The sequence below is a fragment of the Anopheles ziemanni genome, chromosome 3, assembly GCF_943734765.1.
Source record: "Anopheles ziemanni chromosome 3, idAnoZiCoDA_A2_x.2, whole genome shotgun sequence".
Taxonomy (NCBI): Eukaryota; Metazoa; Arthropoda; class Insecta; order Diptera; family Culicidae; genus Anopheles; species Anopheles ziemanni.
The window spans coordinates 69,031,923-69,046,670 of NC_080706.1; the positions used below are offsets into that span (position 1 = coordinate 69,031,923).

Genomic DNA, 14,748 nt, shown 5'->3' on the forward strand with positions numbered 1-14,748 from the left:
ATAAAAAGTCAGTGTGTACGTCATTGACTTACCTTCTTTTTATATTTTACTTTTGAATGAGACACTCACTCGCGTGAGTACAGGTTCGGAGAAGTGAGATTTAAAAACAATGAGACGCGCTAAAATATTCAAGTTCGCTCTTGACGGCGAAACCGTCGCCCAAAGCTCGCGAATTCGAATCTAGCTCTCTCACTGGCATCTTCTCGTGAACACGCGCGGGCTCGCCTTGCTCATTCGCCGTGGTCTCGCGAAGTCGGCGTGTTCATTCGGGTCCACTATACCGGCCCACGGTTGGGCCACGCCACCAAGGGTGGGATGGTCACAGATGAACACTTCCCGCGGTGCGGGCAGTTCCGCGTGACTTCCAGCTTCGCGAGGTTCACCACCGCGGGCGACGCGAGATCCGTTAGTTTGGTTCGAGGCGCAGCTACTTGCGGAAGTCGTGTGTGTACGGCACGCCAGTCAGCTGATTTGTCGAGTGTTTGTCGAATTGTTTCTGCTCCAACCGATCCGAGATTGCGATACCGACCGAGTCGACCGACGAAGGAGGTCTGTGCGTGTGGTCCGTGTGGCCGAAGAAAGCCGAACAAACGCAGCCCCAGCAAAACACTTACTTTAGAACTTTGTAATCTTTAGTTTTATTTTGTTGTGCGACAGTTCCCTTCACTGCCAACCCTCCGGTGGTGGTGGTGGTGTTGTTCTTTCTATGTTGTCTCATGCCCCTCACAACGGCGAGCGAGTGTACGGCGCATTGCAGTGGTGACGGCAAATTATTAATGTTTTATAGGGCGAAAGTGTGGGCCAAACAAAATGAAAATGAAATAAATAAAAGTCACACCCATTGCGGGTAGTACCCCACGAAAACCTCATCAACCTCGAGGGAAAAGCCAGAGGGAAAAGCGAAGGCGAACAAGTTTACCATTGTTTGTGTTTGTGTGCGTGGTGCTGTGTTTGTGTTTACAGCTTTTTTTTTCGCCCTTTTCCGCCGTGCCCGTGAAATTGTGAAATGAAAATAAAATCGGCGGCACCAATTTTCCTGCGGTGAAAAAAAGTGCGGCCGTTCGGAAATCAAATCTGTTTATTGATGAAACAGTTCAAGTGTGTGTGTGTGTGTTTTCTTTTATCAATTCGTCGAGCACATTCCAGCATGAAAAGTTGGTGCCGTGTTGCACCAGTGGATTTTATGTGATTTAATATTGTTGTTTGTAGAACTGTGTATGAAAACATTATGGGAAGATGACATTAACTTGTTTCATTTCAAACATTGTTCTGAGTTGCCTTTTAAATTGCGAAAATATGAGCAATCTGTAAACTTTCTTTTGTTTATGTAATAATGTGATATTTTCCAGTGCAATTACCTAAGTTGCTATAAAATTTACAAAGCGATATGTGTGGAAGATAAATTCGTACCTTGGATCTCTTTCCCCTACTTCAAAGATCTGTAAGACGCAAAATTCTTTACATTGAAACCGACTTTGATTTTCGTCTTCACGGACCACTTCATCTTCCAATTATTGGCTGGAAAACGTATAACATTTCGCATGATTCAATGTCCGCCATAAATTCCCACTGACGTAGATCGAATCCACCTGGAAGGAGGTGGTATGATTTCGATGTTGCTGCTGCTGCAATGTGGTTATGCCAGGTCGGGTGACTCATCCGATCGCGGATGTGCTTCGGAACCCGGATTTCGGCCGTGAAGTTTAGTTGTTTCGATTTTCGTTCCCCCCCACTCTCCCTCCCCCTCGGCGGCGAAAGTAAGCCAAAGTGGCCGCCGGGAATTACACGCGTGTGAAAGCGCGGTAAGCGAAATGAAATGGAGAGAAGAAAAAAAAAAAAACAAACACACCCTCAACTTGCTTACACGCCCGAGAAAGTAAGGTGAAGAGCACAGCCCATGAGACCGATTGTCCATTGGGGTGTTAAAGTGTTTAGTAGGGTGTATTTTTCGCATCGCTTCTGCAAAGGTTTGCATAAATGTCACCAAACACAAACCAGAACATGACACCAGGCGCAGTGGCTTTGAGCTTGAAGGTTGTCGCTTCTTCTCTCCCCCCGCTCCACACTGTGTTTGGCCAAAACCAGTCCTTGAGGAGTCACCACTTGTCGGGGGTCTGAACTTCACCGCCAGAACAGCAATGTCTGACTGGAAGATTCGTCACTACCATCGATGACTCACAAAACCCTCATGGAGGCCTGTCATCCACCGGTCAATGTATGCACAAGCACTTTGGAACCTCCCCCTCGATCGCTTCTCTGCGAAACGTGCGTGTGTGTGTGTTTGAGTCAACGGGATGCTCGTTGAATATTTAAGTACCATTCGTCATTTTGCTGGACGGAAATTCGTTGGGGTTTGAAGAGAAAGTCGTTCGTCAAATGGGTGCTGTTTTAACAGTGACATTTGAGGGCACGTTGTTTTTTATTTTGTCTGTGCGTGTTTCGGCTTCGAAAGGTCTTCATGTGGGGGTTAATGTGTCGGTCAAACTGCCGGTCAGCATGAAACGGAACCCCGGGATCTGTGAGTACTCGACTCGGTAGAGTTGTCTCTCAGGTCTAACATAAAAGCAACAAGGAAATATTCTAGTGATGAGAATAACAATTCTTTTTAAAGATTTGAACCGAATCATCACGATGATTCGAATCTTTATGTCACTCTTTTGTGATTTGAAACGAGTCAAATGATTTTTTAGTCGTAGAAGCGATTTGAATACAGGGATTCGAATCCCAAAAGCGTGAATGAGTGAGTAAAAGAGTTGCTAGTCGTTAAAGAGATTTGAATCCCAAGTGAGATTTGGATACCAAGTAGAGATTAGAATCCCAAATAAGGATTCGAATCCCAAGAGTGAGTAAAAGAGTTGCTATATCTCAAATAGGGATTCGAATCCCAAATTGTATGTGTATTCACAAATAGTTTGTATATTAAGTCCCAATTTGGGATTCGAATCTCTACTTGGCATTCGAATCTTTACTTGGGACTCGAATCTCTTTGACAACCAGCTACTCTTTTACTCACTCATTCTCTCTTTTGGGATTCGGATCCCTATTAAGGATTCAAATAGAAAAGGAGTAACTAAAACTCTTCGTCAGGATTTAAATCAATCATTCATTGGCAAGATTCAACTCACTCATTCATTCTCACTCAGTACGCACATCACTAAAATATTCGTTCCGTTTTCTAACATTTGTTCGCAACAACAAACCCTTGGGGACCCTAAAATGTGCAAGCGGATTGATTTTGTTGCTCACACACAACACAAACTCTACTCCCATGGTTATGTGCACATGTTTGTATCGTGCGCATTTTTGTTTAATTAATTCTTCCGACCTTCAAGTGCTGAAAACCGAACCAGGCTGCAAAGAACTGGAAGGTTGCCACAACCAACGCCGACGACGACGTTTGGCGCATTGTGCAGAGTGACGAAATTCATTTGCGTTCAATTCGCATACACACACACGCACGGACGTAGGGTTCAAGCCACACGAACTCCATTCTTATGCCTCTTGGACGGGGGGACATTACACCAAAGCCTCGGGAAATTCTACCATGGGACGATTTTTTTCTTCTAGAAATAAACTGGAAAACGCACAACATCGTTCAAAGGGCAACGCAAGTTTTCGTTTCAATGGACACATTTTTCGCCAAAAGACCGCCCAGAATGTATGTGCCTTCTTGCGTTCTTTCGCCAAAGAACGAACTTGTGGGGGTCGGTCTGTGGGAAATGGGCTTGAGAGACAATCAGCGAACGAGAACATTCGGAATGTTTCGTGGACAAGGTATCGAATGTCGCCCCGAGAAACCGTTGCGACTAACAACGGTCATCCAGTTACGGTACGATTTATGGCCGCAACGCTTTTCCTTGGGGTTTCGATATCCCCCCCAGAAGAAAGAGCATAAAACAAACCATCCCCAAATCTAATGAAATTTCTTGTGCTTTTTTTGTCACGTCTCACTAAATCTTCCCTTTTATTGAGATTCATCCGTTCGACTAATCGGCCCCGAATATAACAGGACATTATGCGATGGTTTATGGGAGGAAATTTTTGCGCTACCTGGAAGGAAAAATTGGAGGAAAAGAGAAAACTCCCAAACCGAATTGCTTAGCATGCATTTTACGGCTCGTTTTACATTCAATTGTTATCTGGCCAAAACGGGGCCGGAGGAGTTGAAATAATGAAGAAATACAAGAACGGTCGAAACGTTAAGACCGAAGAAAAGCTTCTAAGAAGACCGGGAAGCGAGAAGGGAAGGTTAAATCACGTCCAATTAATATTTTTCCCCCCCGGTACCATAATCTGTTCTTCCGGCACCTTTCGCCAACGGTTCTGTCTCTCAGCTTCTTTAACGTCGTAGCGACGGAAAAGCTTTTTTCGGGGAGCGATGGTTACTTTATTTTAGGGGCGGAAAATTCTACTCCACTACGGGCTGAACAGAAAACTGTTCTGCGCTCCATCTGTGCCCCCCTTCCTTCATCAGTTCCTCCGCCGGACAGCTGGGAGGAATAAACATTTCTTTTTTATTACCAAATACCGTACCGTTTGTCGTGCTGCAAGGGATTCGGTGTATCAATGTTGTTGGTTTCTTTTTTGTGCGTGTTGTTTTTCCGATGACGGAAAATGACGGAAGAGTCGGCGCTGGTGAAGAAACTGGTATTTTTGTTCTTCATTTATTGACTGCCATCAGTTCGAAAGCGGTTTGAATTTCAATCAGACTGATATTGACAGAAAAACAAGTTTGTTCTGAAAAGTCTGAATTTTCATTAGCTCGTTATTCGTTCGAATTTTTATTATCCTCTCCCCAACAACTTGCACACTTTAAAGTATAAGTTAACCAACTTTGATAAATATTTTAACCCCCAAAGATTTACCGAAAACCCATTTTAAAATTTTAATTTCGTTTGACTATTTTCTTTTTCACGCCATCATATTAGTTTGAGCTCGTAAAATTTGAAACTGGAAAATCATGGCATTTGGTGGCCTTCACCATATGGCTAATATTTTTTTGCTCCCCCCAATACATATTGTTGTGGCTTTTTCCACCCGGGGGTTCGTTGTTGGCGAATTTCCCAACCACGTTTTGCGCGTTGCCCGCAGCTAGGCAGCTACATGTGTTTGTGTTGCGCACAAATTGTGTGCCTCTTTCGCATGATTTTGCCGCATGATGATGCCTTTCGTGGTGGTGGTAGTCAAAGGTAGGCCCGCGTAGTGTACCTAGTGGCCACCGATGTAGTGTGCTAAAGATGGCACCAAAATATGCTTCGCTCAGCAGCGAACTCCCATGGTAGCATTGGTGGAAGCGTGAAAAAAAAGGAAAACCAATAGGAACCTTTTTTGGGTGGACTTAATAAAAACTGGAAACTGCCACTGGCTAAAAAAAACAGAGGAAAACGAAAAAGAAAATGAAAATGGCAGTGACAAAGCTATCCAAGACTTTCAAGGTCGCACTAGGTTTTGCAATGGATAAGGTTACCAAACGATTTTCTTTTCGCGCGCGCATACTGGGAGTTCTCTTTTTCGCTCCATGTTGGACTTGGTTTCGATTGTTCTTGTTGTTTCTCCCCTCTCCTAGCACTACTTCCGTTCGGGCTTTTCCCGTTTTTGCACCGGATGGAGAAAAAAAGTGCCAACAATTCATCTATGTTTTTGTTTGTGTGACGATCGTTGTGTGAGTTTTCCAAACCGTATTTTATCTGTGCGGCAATGAAAAAGCAATAACAATTCCGAAAAAGCGGGTGGGGGTGGCTGGTGGGACATTGTACGGAGGGGGCATATGGTGCAAATGAGCAAAAGAAGACGGAGCTTTCATGTCGAACGGGTGTTTTTGGGCACTTCGGCACGATTCGTTAGCATTTAACTAGCGCGCTTTTGCTGTATTCTTTCGCCTGCCAAAATCAAGCCGATTCGGCGACCGGGAGTTTTTTAGTAGGAGCACAAAAGGTATCCTTAGTGGCGCAACACTAACAACACCCGGGGGGATGTCGACCCTGGCAATGGTGGTGGGTCTCCGTCGGTGTCGTGCTGTGTCGTAGAGGAAGCGGCGCACACGTGCCAGCACCGCTGGAGGATAATTGATCCTGTTGATTGAACCTGTCAGCTTCACGTGCCCAGGTTTCCACCGGGCGGTTTGGGAAGAAAGGACAAAGGAATACCGGAACCAGTGAACCGTGTGACCGGGGTGGAAATGTCTGGAACTAATGAGGCGTATAGATTTATCGTTTGCGCAGTTAGGAAAGGACCTGCTCATGAGAGTATTGTTGCCAAGTTGTACGCGATTGAACCGTGCTTGATAAAGTTATTCGATGGCTGAAAGCTGTTCTTATTTGAGGTTTTATTTAAATCCTTAAAGTATGCATTGTCAACAAGTTTTTGAGTTCGCCCAAGGCACTGACGTAACGAGTTCATCATGTGTCGTCTATGTCCAGAGCTTCCACGCCGATCAACACACCGGAAATGAAATAATCAATATAATGTGAGAGGGTAGCTCGAAATAAAAACAACAGGTAGATCCGCTGATAACGAATAGGCAGTCAAGAGTCAGTTCCGTGTGCTTTCGATAAGCACGGTACCGATAACCCTCCCTAAGGTACGGAAACGAAGGGTTACGCATGATTTATTTTTGTGCGAATCATCCGCTGAGGTGTAGTTTGTTTGTTTTCCCCGTTGTAATCTTTGGGGTTGTAAATGTTATCATCCTCGCGTATCGTTCCAGAACACCAGACTTGGCGTGAATCTAAAAATATCAAGCGTAATTAGGATCATCTACTTTCATCACCGATGGGGAAGAATGACTACGGAGTTCACGGACTAACTATTTCCCTACTCTGGATCTTATCGATTAGAAAAGTTCTACTCACATCTGCTAGCAGCTGGCCAGGATATGCATGATAAAAGCTGCCCTTGGGAATTTCGTGTGAACTCTGTTGGCACTTCTTCTGCATCGGTCCACATGCAAGGTCATCGACGTAGGGAATTTTGGCGAATAAGGTCTAGTGACAGCAGTCCAGCTGGCTCGCGGCCAACGGATCCTTTCGGGCAACATGCTACATCATCGCCATCATCGGCATGCCTTAGGATATTCGTGACAGTCGCAGTTACACACACAGGCCATCTGGCTCGTTTTAGCGTGGGAACTGGTCGTTAGCCCAATTTTTTCTCTCGTGGGCTCAGCAAAGGGTGCACGTGTGTACTAAGTGCGGTTTAAAAGTAGCATTCTGTGCCTTCACCGAGAGCTCCCGGGTTTTGGTGGAATGTCACAACTTATCGGAAGAAACATATTTCAGGTCTAGTCAGATAGTAGGTTCTAGTTATCTAGACCAATGACACATTAAAGAATGCGTTTTTCAAATACCATATGGAGGACTTGTTCAGAATACATCGTTTTTGTACTCCTGACCGTGGAATGTGAGCTATAGAGTGCAACAAACACCTGAATTTAATGGATTCATTGAATCGATAAGAATCACTATTTGAACTGTATCGCGGTTTCAATTGCGATCAGGCTTTATGGCATCTCTCTTATGGCCAAGCAAGAGGCCATATGTTGTGTGCTTAGTGATTCACTCAAGTTTCCCCGGATATTACCTAAAATAAACACATTTCTTCACAACCGAAGCCAATTACAAATTTCTCTGCGGGGAGGGCCTGCCATGTCATACCGATAAAGCACTTTTTATTAAATATGTTCATCCCTCTCCTGTTCCCTAATCTTCCTGCGTGATAAGGCTGTCCGCTTTTCATACTGTAGGGTCGGTGATCCAGGCTTCGCTATCTTAACCCCTGCTGGGCTCTCGAAGATAAGGATTTGCACTTCCCTTTCAGTTCGCAACTCCCTTTTACCTGCGTGTGTGTCTGTTTGTGTGCTTTTGTGCTACAGGTCCAGAGGTAGATAGCAGAAGTCGCCTGATCTATTCGCCTCTCTTTGGGACCGTTCTGTACCTTGTAGTTGGTGTTTTTTTTTGTAAGGAACCACCACGCACCCCACAGCCAAGCGCGGGGTCTACAGGTGCCTGTGTGAGTTGGTCCATCGCGATGGGCCGATCCTTATCGCAACGTGACAGGGCAACATTTGCGACATCAGCTCAACGTGTTGCCCTGTGTGCGATACGGTGTCTACCCCCTTGCGCGCGCGCATGCGAATGAAACGGTGGCCTCCGGCTCGACGTTATCAGTTTGCGATTTGATACCGTACGAGTCGGAACACCCGTGTTTTGCTGGTCAGCAGGAGCGAGGCGCGATTTGGGGAAAACTTTGGAAAACACTCTCCATTCGGTGCGCCATTCGGTCAATATTGGTTTTTTCCCTGCGTGGCTGATGAAATATTTTAGATTTAGTGGCTCCAAACTGCGTACCTGCGTAGAATATACAAAACATTGCCGCAATATTTGCGTACGGTGGCGTTCCTGGCTCGTGCAAACAAACATGTCATAAGACCAAAGCAAACCCCCGTTTCCGGGCTTGAACTTCTGGCTCGATAACCGATTTCATGTTCCTTCCGGCAGCAGTCCAACTATGATCGATTCGATGAGGAATCAGCGCCGGTGCCTGTTCCATTCCTTCTGCAAGTGCGATCTCCGGCGAACGTCCGCGACGTTCAAGTCGTTCAAGCGGCGCAAGTACATTCAGCGATAACATCCTTCCCGTGGAAAGCGAAAAATTTGTGAAGTACCGGTATTGATTTCGACGGGTTCATATATCGGATGTGGATATCAGTGCTAGCAAATGAGAAGTATCAGGGATATCAGTGTGCTTTAAAAACCTCTAAAGGTAAACAACTGAACAAGTGAGACAAGTTCAAAATCACCGTGGCCATCCCCTTTCCCGTGGCTAACGCCTTGGTCCGACTTCTGTGATACTACCGTGTCGTTGTGATACCTGTTGTTTATCGCCTCATCCTGTACCTGGAGTTGCCGAACCAAAGTGCGCCTACGAGACACGCCTCATGCGGGGTTCTTCCGTCCGAAAAAGTTCTAGTTATTGGTGTGAAACATTATAAACAAACAAAAATCGCTATCGGTGATCTAGTACAATCAACCTTTAGATCCCACATCAGTACACGACTCCATCCACAACAACTCTAGTCGCCTCGCTTAGGCTTTAATAACCGCAGGGGCATCTCCGGACTACAGTATTTCGTTGTACTGCGCCGTAACACAAAAGAACTAAAGCAAAGCGTCAGTCCCTCACACACCGGACTGTGCGCACGGCTCGTTGTGTCAATGAAAAGTGTGTATGAGCGATCTCCACCATCCAGGCTGGGCCTCATCGAGTGTATCCTGTACCTACGGAAGCCTATGTGGCAGGTGGGGATCGTACCGGCAAAGCTGACTGACGCACTCGGATCCCTCGTTCGCTATGCACAGGAATCTCTCAACATATTCTTCTGCCCGACGTAAGTGACGTGTCAAACTGGGTTCAGAAATATATTTAATCAGGAAGTCTTTAACCATACGATAAGGTGATATTATACAGTTTAAAGTAATTTATATACGACACCAATGTTTTGTGGATTGGGTGTCGCGCAGGGTTATTAACTCTGCTGTTATGCTCTACTACTCCCAGTCACCCCTTTGAACTGTCAAATGATCGTTACCCATAATGCTATAATTAAACACCCTTCCTGTACGCCATATGGTAAATGAGACAAAACCAACCAGGTGGACTTGAAATTTGAAGGATATAATTTGGTATTTCATGAAAGCAAAAGAATAAACAGTAGAAGGGGAAATTTAATACGCGGTTTATAGCAATAGAAACGGAAAACAATCGTGCTGGAGACCGAAAACAGCAACGGTGAATATGGTTAGTTAGGTTAGGTTAGAAGAAACCCCTTTTTATAGGAATTGCGTGAGACAATTCTCCCCCTAAAATCATACTGTGGTGCATTTCAGATGTTAATGATTGTTTCCTGTCAAATTTGCGATCATGAAATGTGAATCTACTGCCAAAGTCGTGCAAAAAGTTGACTCAATACTCTTTCCTTTATTCTCTTACTCGAAAGATCAGATGAGTGTTACATAATTTATGCCTCCGTTTTTGCACGATATCACCGAAACAAGTAGAAAACAAGATTCAATTAGACAGTTCCAGACCTTCCTCTCTCCCGTCTGCTATCTGCTTTTGCCATATCATTTCCCGGTAAGGTAGCTGATTATGGCCAGCACTTCGCGACGCTCACGTGTTCGGTGGCTCAATTGCGTATACATTGTACCTTCCATTCCTCCTCGTCCTCTCGTTATTACCACGTCCGGACGAATACAAAGTGCGAAGTGGCTGCGCCGCCATTTAAGTGACGTCGAAATGGTTGTTTACGTATTCCTGTGGTTAAGAAAAGAAATCCCCCCGCCGGTTTTTGCAAAACATAAAGTCTGTGACGTATGCGCGGTCTTGCGAGATTGATTGGGACGTGCCCACAACGCACTTCCTTAATCAATTGAAGCGTGTTTGTTTTCGGGCCCCACCGGTCGACGAGAACACACACCTCCTCCCGTAGCATCTCCAGCAGTCATCCTTACGAGCACCATCATCATCATCATCATCGTTACCATTAGCATAACAATCATAAACAATAATAACCCCGAAACCTCCGGGAGACCTTGGCAGAGAGAGGGAAAATGAGCGTCGGAACGTGGAATAGTCGGCGGTTGTTGGCAGCGTTGTTTACGCGAGATTATGCACGATTGCGCATATGTTACAACCAAAGGCAGACCGGACTCGGACGATCGTACGATCATCTTGGTGGCGTCTCGTTTCCAGCATCATTTAGCTCAATTGACCTCTGGAGTGCGCCAACCACTTACTTCGCTTCTGCTACTTATTCCGCTACTACTATCGCTTCTAAGACATTCGGTGCGCGTTTTTTCTTCCAAGCACGAGAGCGCCACGTTTCGAGTTTCATGCTGTTGTTTTTATGTTTCGACTTCTCATCCAGGGTGTCATAAAGGGGGGGGCGCACAGTGAATCAGCAAGTGAGCCGATGGAGGATGGCGTATTATCAGCCGTTATTACGTGCCGTTATAATTTGGCGCGCGAATGGCGTGTGATGGTGGTGGGTGTTGGGTTACGCCATCGGAAAACCATGATGGCGGGGGTTAAAACCGTCCGATAGTGGGGGTGTAGCGCGAGGGTGGGTGATAGTTGCCAAACTAAAACACCCACACAACGACAAACGACAACTAGCCATTTGCGATAAAAACAACCATTGGGAAAAGGGCAAACCGGAACATCGAACAAAATCTCCCCCGCCATTTGGATTCTCGAAGCCAGGATTTTTGGCTTACTTCCTTTCCCAACCCTCCCCGGTACGTGTTAATGGTCTGCCTCGTCTAGGGTGTATTGAGTTTTTTTCTTTAATTTTTTCCCTCCTTTTGTTTGTGTTTGATAGTTATGATCGTCCTCATCATCATGATGCCGTTTGTTGAAGTGTTATAATGGCGCGATTTGCCGTGTGGTGTTGCTCACGGTGGTGTAACTAATTGAATGGTAGCTATCATCAACCACCGACGCATTAAGAAGCATTTCCTATTGTAGTGTGGCGGTTATTGTTATGTTTACTACGGTATACTCATTGTTCTTCCTGTCACTAAAAGGAACGACACGAAGCGCTTCAATGCAAGGTGATGTTGGAGTTTGGCGGGGTATTACGCACTAGCTTATAAATATAATGTACTCTTCATACGCAGTAGAAAGAAATATTAGACATTACTAATAATTAAACATTTTATTCAATCATATTTTTACAAGGATTTTTCAACATTAATTGATTTAACACGCTGTATATTCTAGTCTGCAACAATTGAGATAAAAGTTAAAATAAAAGGATTCTTTCAGATTCATGAATCTGAATCTGAATAGCACAACTCTAAAAAGTTACTTATTAACTCTTAAAATAATATATTATCCCGGTTCTGTTATATTTTATTTACTGCTTCAAATGTAATAAAAAAAAAAGAAGTACTGGTAGATTTTATTTTTTTAAATACGTTAAATTTCGTTTTTGGTACTAACAATTCGAAACAAATGTCGTTACTATCTTTCATTCCAGCATTGTAATAATATTTAATTTTTACATCACCTGGAGTAACATTAATTAAAAGTAAATAAAAATAAAAGGGATGCAAACGGTTTACGGGGGTGCGTATTGCCTCTAGCTCCCCTACCGTGTGTAATAACTTATCGAAGCGGAAATATGTTTCCAAACAATGCTTTTTCATCTGCTTATCTTCAATATATTAACCAACCTTGATAAAGGGTCGCAAATTAGTCGATTTGAAGGGGGGAGACTTTATTTCGAGCGTCGAAATTCCATCCCTTCCCCGTCAAGAACCATCCATTGTCGCATATCAGTAGAACATGGAACACGTGTATGCCCAACGAGCAGCATGTACTTTTTTGTTGTTCATGTTGACTTTGTTGATAAAAGTGTGCTAGTGAGAATATTTACCCATCTGGCAGTAACAGAGTCGTTATCTGGAATGGTCGAGTTGGAGTTCCATAGCTAATGATCGTGGAAAACATAAGATGAGGATACCTAAACGTATGAAATTCATACTTAATATGAACATTTCGGTGGCTTGTTGGTGTCAGTCGTTGACATCTATCTTAGTTTGTTACGTTTACAATGATTTGTGACTACTTTTTGACAGTCAGCGAAGAAACAATCCATGCTTGATGTGCATTAGGGACAGCTCCCGTAAGAAAACCCTTCACGTGTCCCCCACCGTTCCCGCCCCGGTTTGGTGGGTTTGTGGAGCATCGCTGACCTAAATGTTCGGTTTGGGAAACATCTGGCCCTTATTCAGAGGGTAAATTAACGCACACATCCACCGGTTGAGGAAGAAAGCAAGCGAAGAAGTCGTACGCTCTCGTTGGGTTGGAAAAGGGTTTGCGAGCGATTGGAAGGGGATCAACGGCGGCAACGAGTGCGTTGGAAAGAGGGATTAATGAAATAGAAAATGTGGAGCATTCACAGTTCATTACCTTCCATTTCCCGCGGACACACCGAGCGTCGGGCTGCATCAGGAGGGGCTGCCTGGTTTTCCGCCTGGTTTTCCGATCTGTTGTCCGATGTCCGCCAAGAGAGCTGCAGCTCAAAGATCGGCGAGAACACGATAATTTACGATCAAAGGCACGGTCCCGGGGCGGAAAATATTGACTCGTCGACCGCTTTGCCCGTTGCAGTCGGTGGGGGAAAATGCGTTTCCTCTTCAGCTTCGATGAAAGCGAATAAAACTCACTTGATCTTCGGACAGTAACTTTCAATTTCTCAAGATATCGCGTGCATCCCGCGGCGGAGGCGTGAAGAACGTCATATTTAACGATGAAGCAATATGGGAAGGTTTTGAATTAATGCCGCTTTGATAGTCCCATCGTTTGCGCAAAAGTGTGTGTGTGTTTTAATGCCGATTGGCTTTCGTTTTCTCGATATGTAAGATCGTTTCAAACCCTCCCCCCGATACATCGGGATCGCAATCGCAAATGTGTTCGAAAACAAATTAAAAGTGTTGTAACAACCCCCCGACTGATATTTTTAAACGAGCATTTTTATTTCCCCCTTTGAACCCCGATCAACCCTTTTTTAATGGCTGACATTAATGTTTTTTCTATCGTCGTTCGATTCTTTGATCCACAGAAAAGCCCGACGCAAGGAACGAGACGGGGACTCAAACCAGGGCGACACAAAACTTTACCTCGAGGAGGGGCTACTAGAACGGAAGCTGCCCGATGCGGATCTGCGATTATTAGTCGATCTCCCCGCCGGTTTGGATTACAACGAATGGCTAGCGTCGCACAGTAAGTATTGCTGAAGAGTTAAATATAATCATTCATAGATCTAAACACTATTCTTATATTTTTTTAACATGATTTTTTACATATCATTAGTGAGTAAGTTTTACAAACAAATTCATTCGTCAATGAATGAATGATAAATGAAGAATTTGCTGTACTTCAAAGCCATAGACATCCAAAATTGGATTGCTTCTTCGCGAACGCAGGCATCAATCATGTAGGATCTACCTACGGTCTAACTTTTATGATCCCCTCGTCACATTTAAAAGCTTATTAACGAAACCCAGACGCGTTGTCGCCCACCAGCGGGTTGATGATGAGTCGCATCGGCCGTGTGACACATGGACAGAATTCCCATCGCCCTTTTTTTCCTACTTGAAACCCAAACCACCACATCATCAACCGCCGCCCAACGAAGATGAGTTAATTTCTCGCTTTCTCGCCGTTTCGACTTTATCTTTTCCAATGTTTTTTTCTCCTCCCATGTACGCAAAATGTTGATGTGACTCACGCCCAACCGCTGACGAGCGAGAGATGAATGAAGCAGAAGCATGAAACAAAACCTTCCTTCAAAATACCCACGGGTTGCATCACATTTCAACGGCTTTCGAAGATTCTAGCACACTGCCTTTCCGTTTTTCGCCGATCTTTTGTATGCTTTGCTAAAAAAAATGGTTTCCTGCCAACAATGAGGCCATCGGGAGATATTTTCCAATCTAATCGAGCAGTGAATATGGCGAGATAAAACATCAATAAAACAACAAATGCTGTATTGCTCATTTAATAATCTGCCCACCCATCTATTGTCATCAATCATTCGCTTCTTTCGGCTGATTTTAAATGACCCATATGGACAGTTTTTTGTTTCTTCACACTGCTCTCGAGTTTTGAATGTTGCCAAGCCTCTTTTGATTGTTTGAAAAAAAAAACGGAATATCCGCTGGCGAGTTTTCGTTCCATTTTGTC

At 44.5% G+C, this 14,748-nt stretch overlaps 1 protein-coding gene across 2 annotated transcripts in view; it reads left to right on the forward strand.

The window, feature by feature from the left end:
• The window catches only part of LOC131289171 (MOB kinase activator-like 2), a 97,246-nt gene that overhangs the window by 78,751 nt on the left and 3,747 nt on the right, over positions 1-14,748 (forward strand). For both annotated transcript variants that reach the window (XM_058318380.1, XM_058318379.1), the window contains exon 2: positions 13,625-13,785. In XM_058318380.1, coding sequence (XP_058174363.1) covers positions 13,625-13,785 — 161 coding nt within the window. The remainder of the gene's footprint in view (positions 1-13,624; positions 13,786-14,748) is intronic.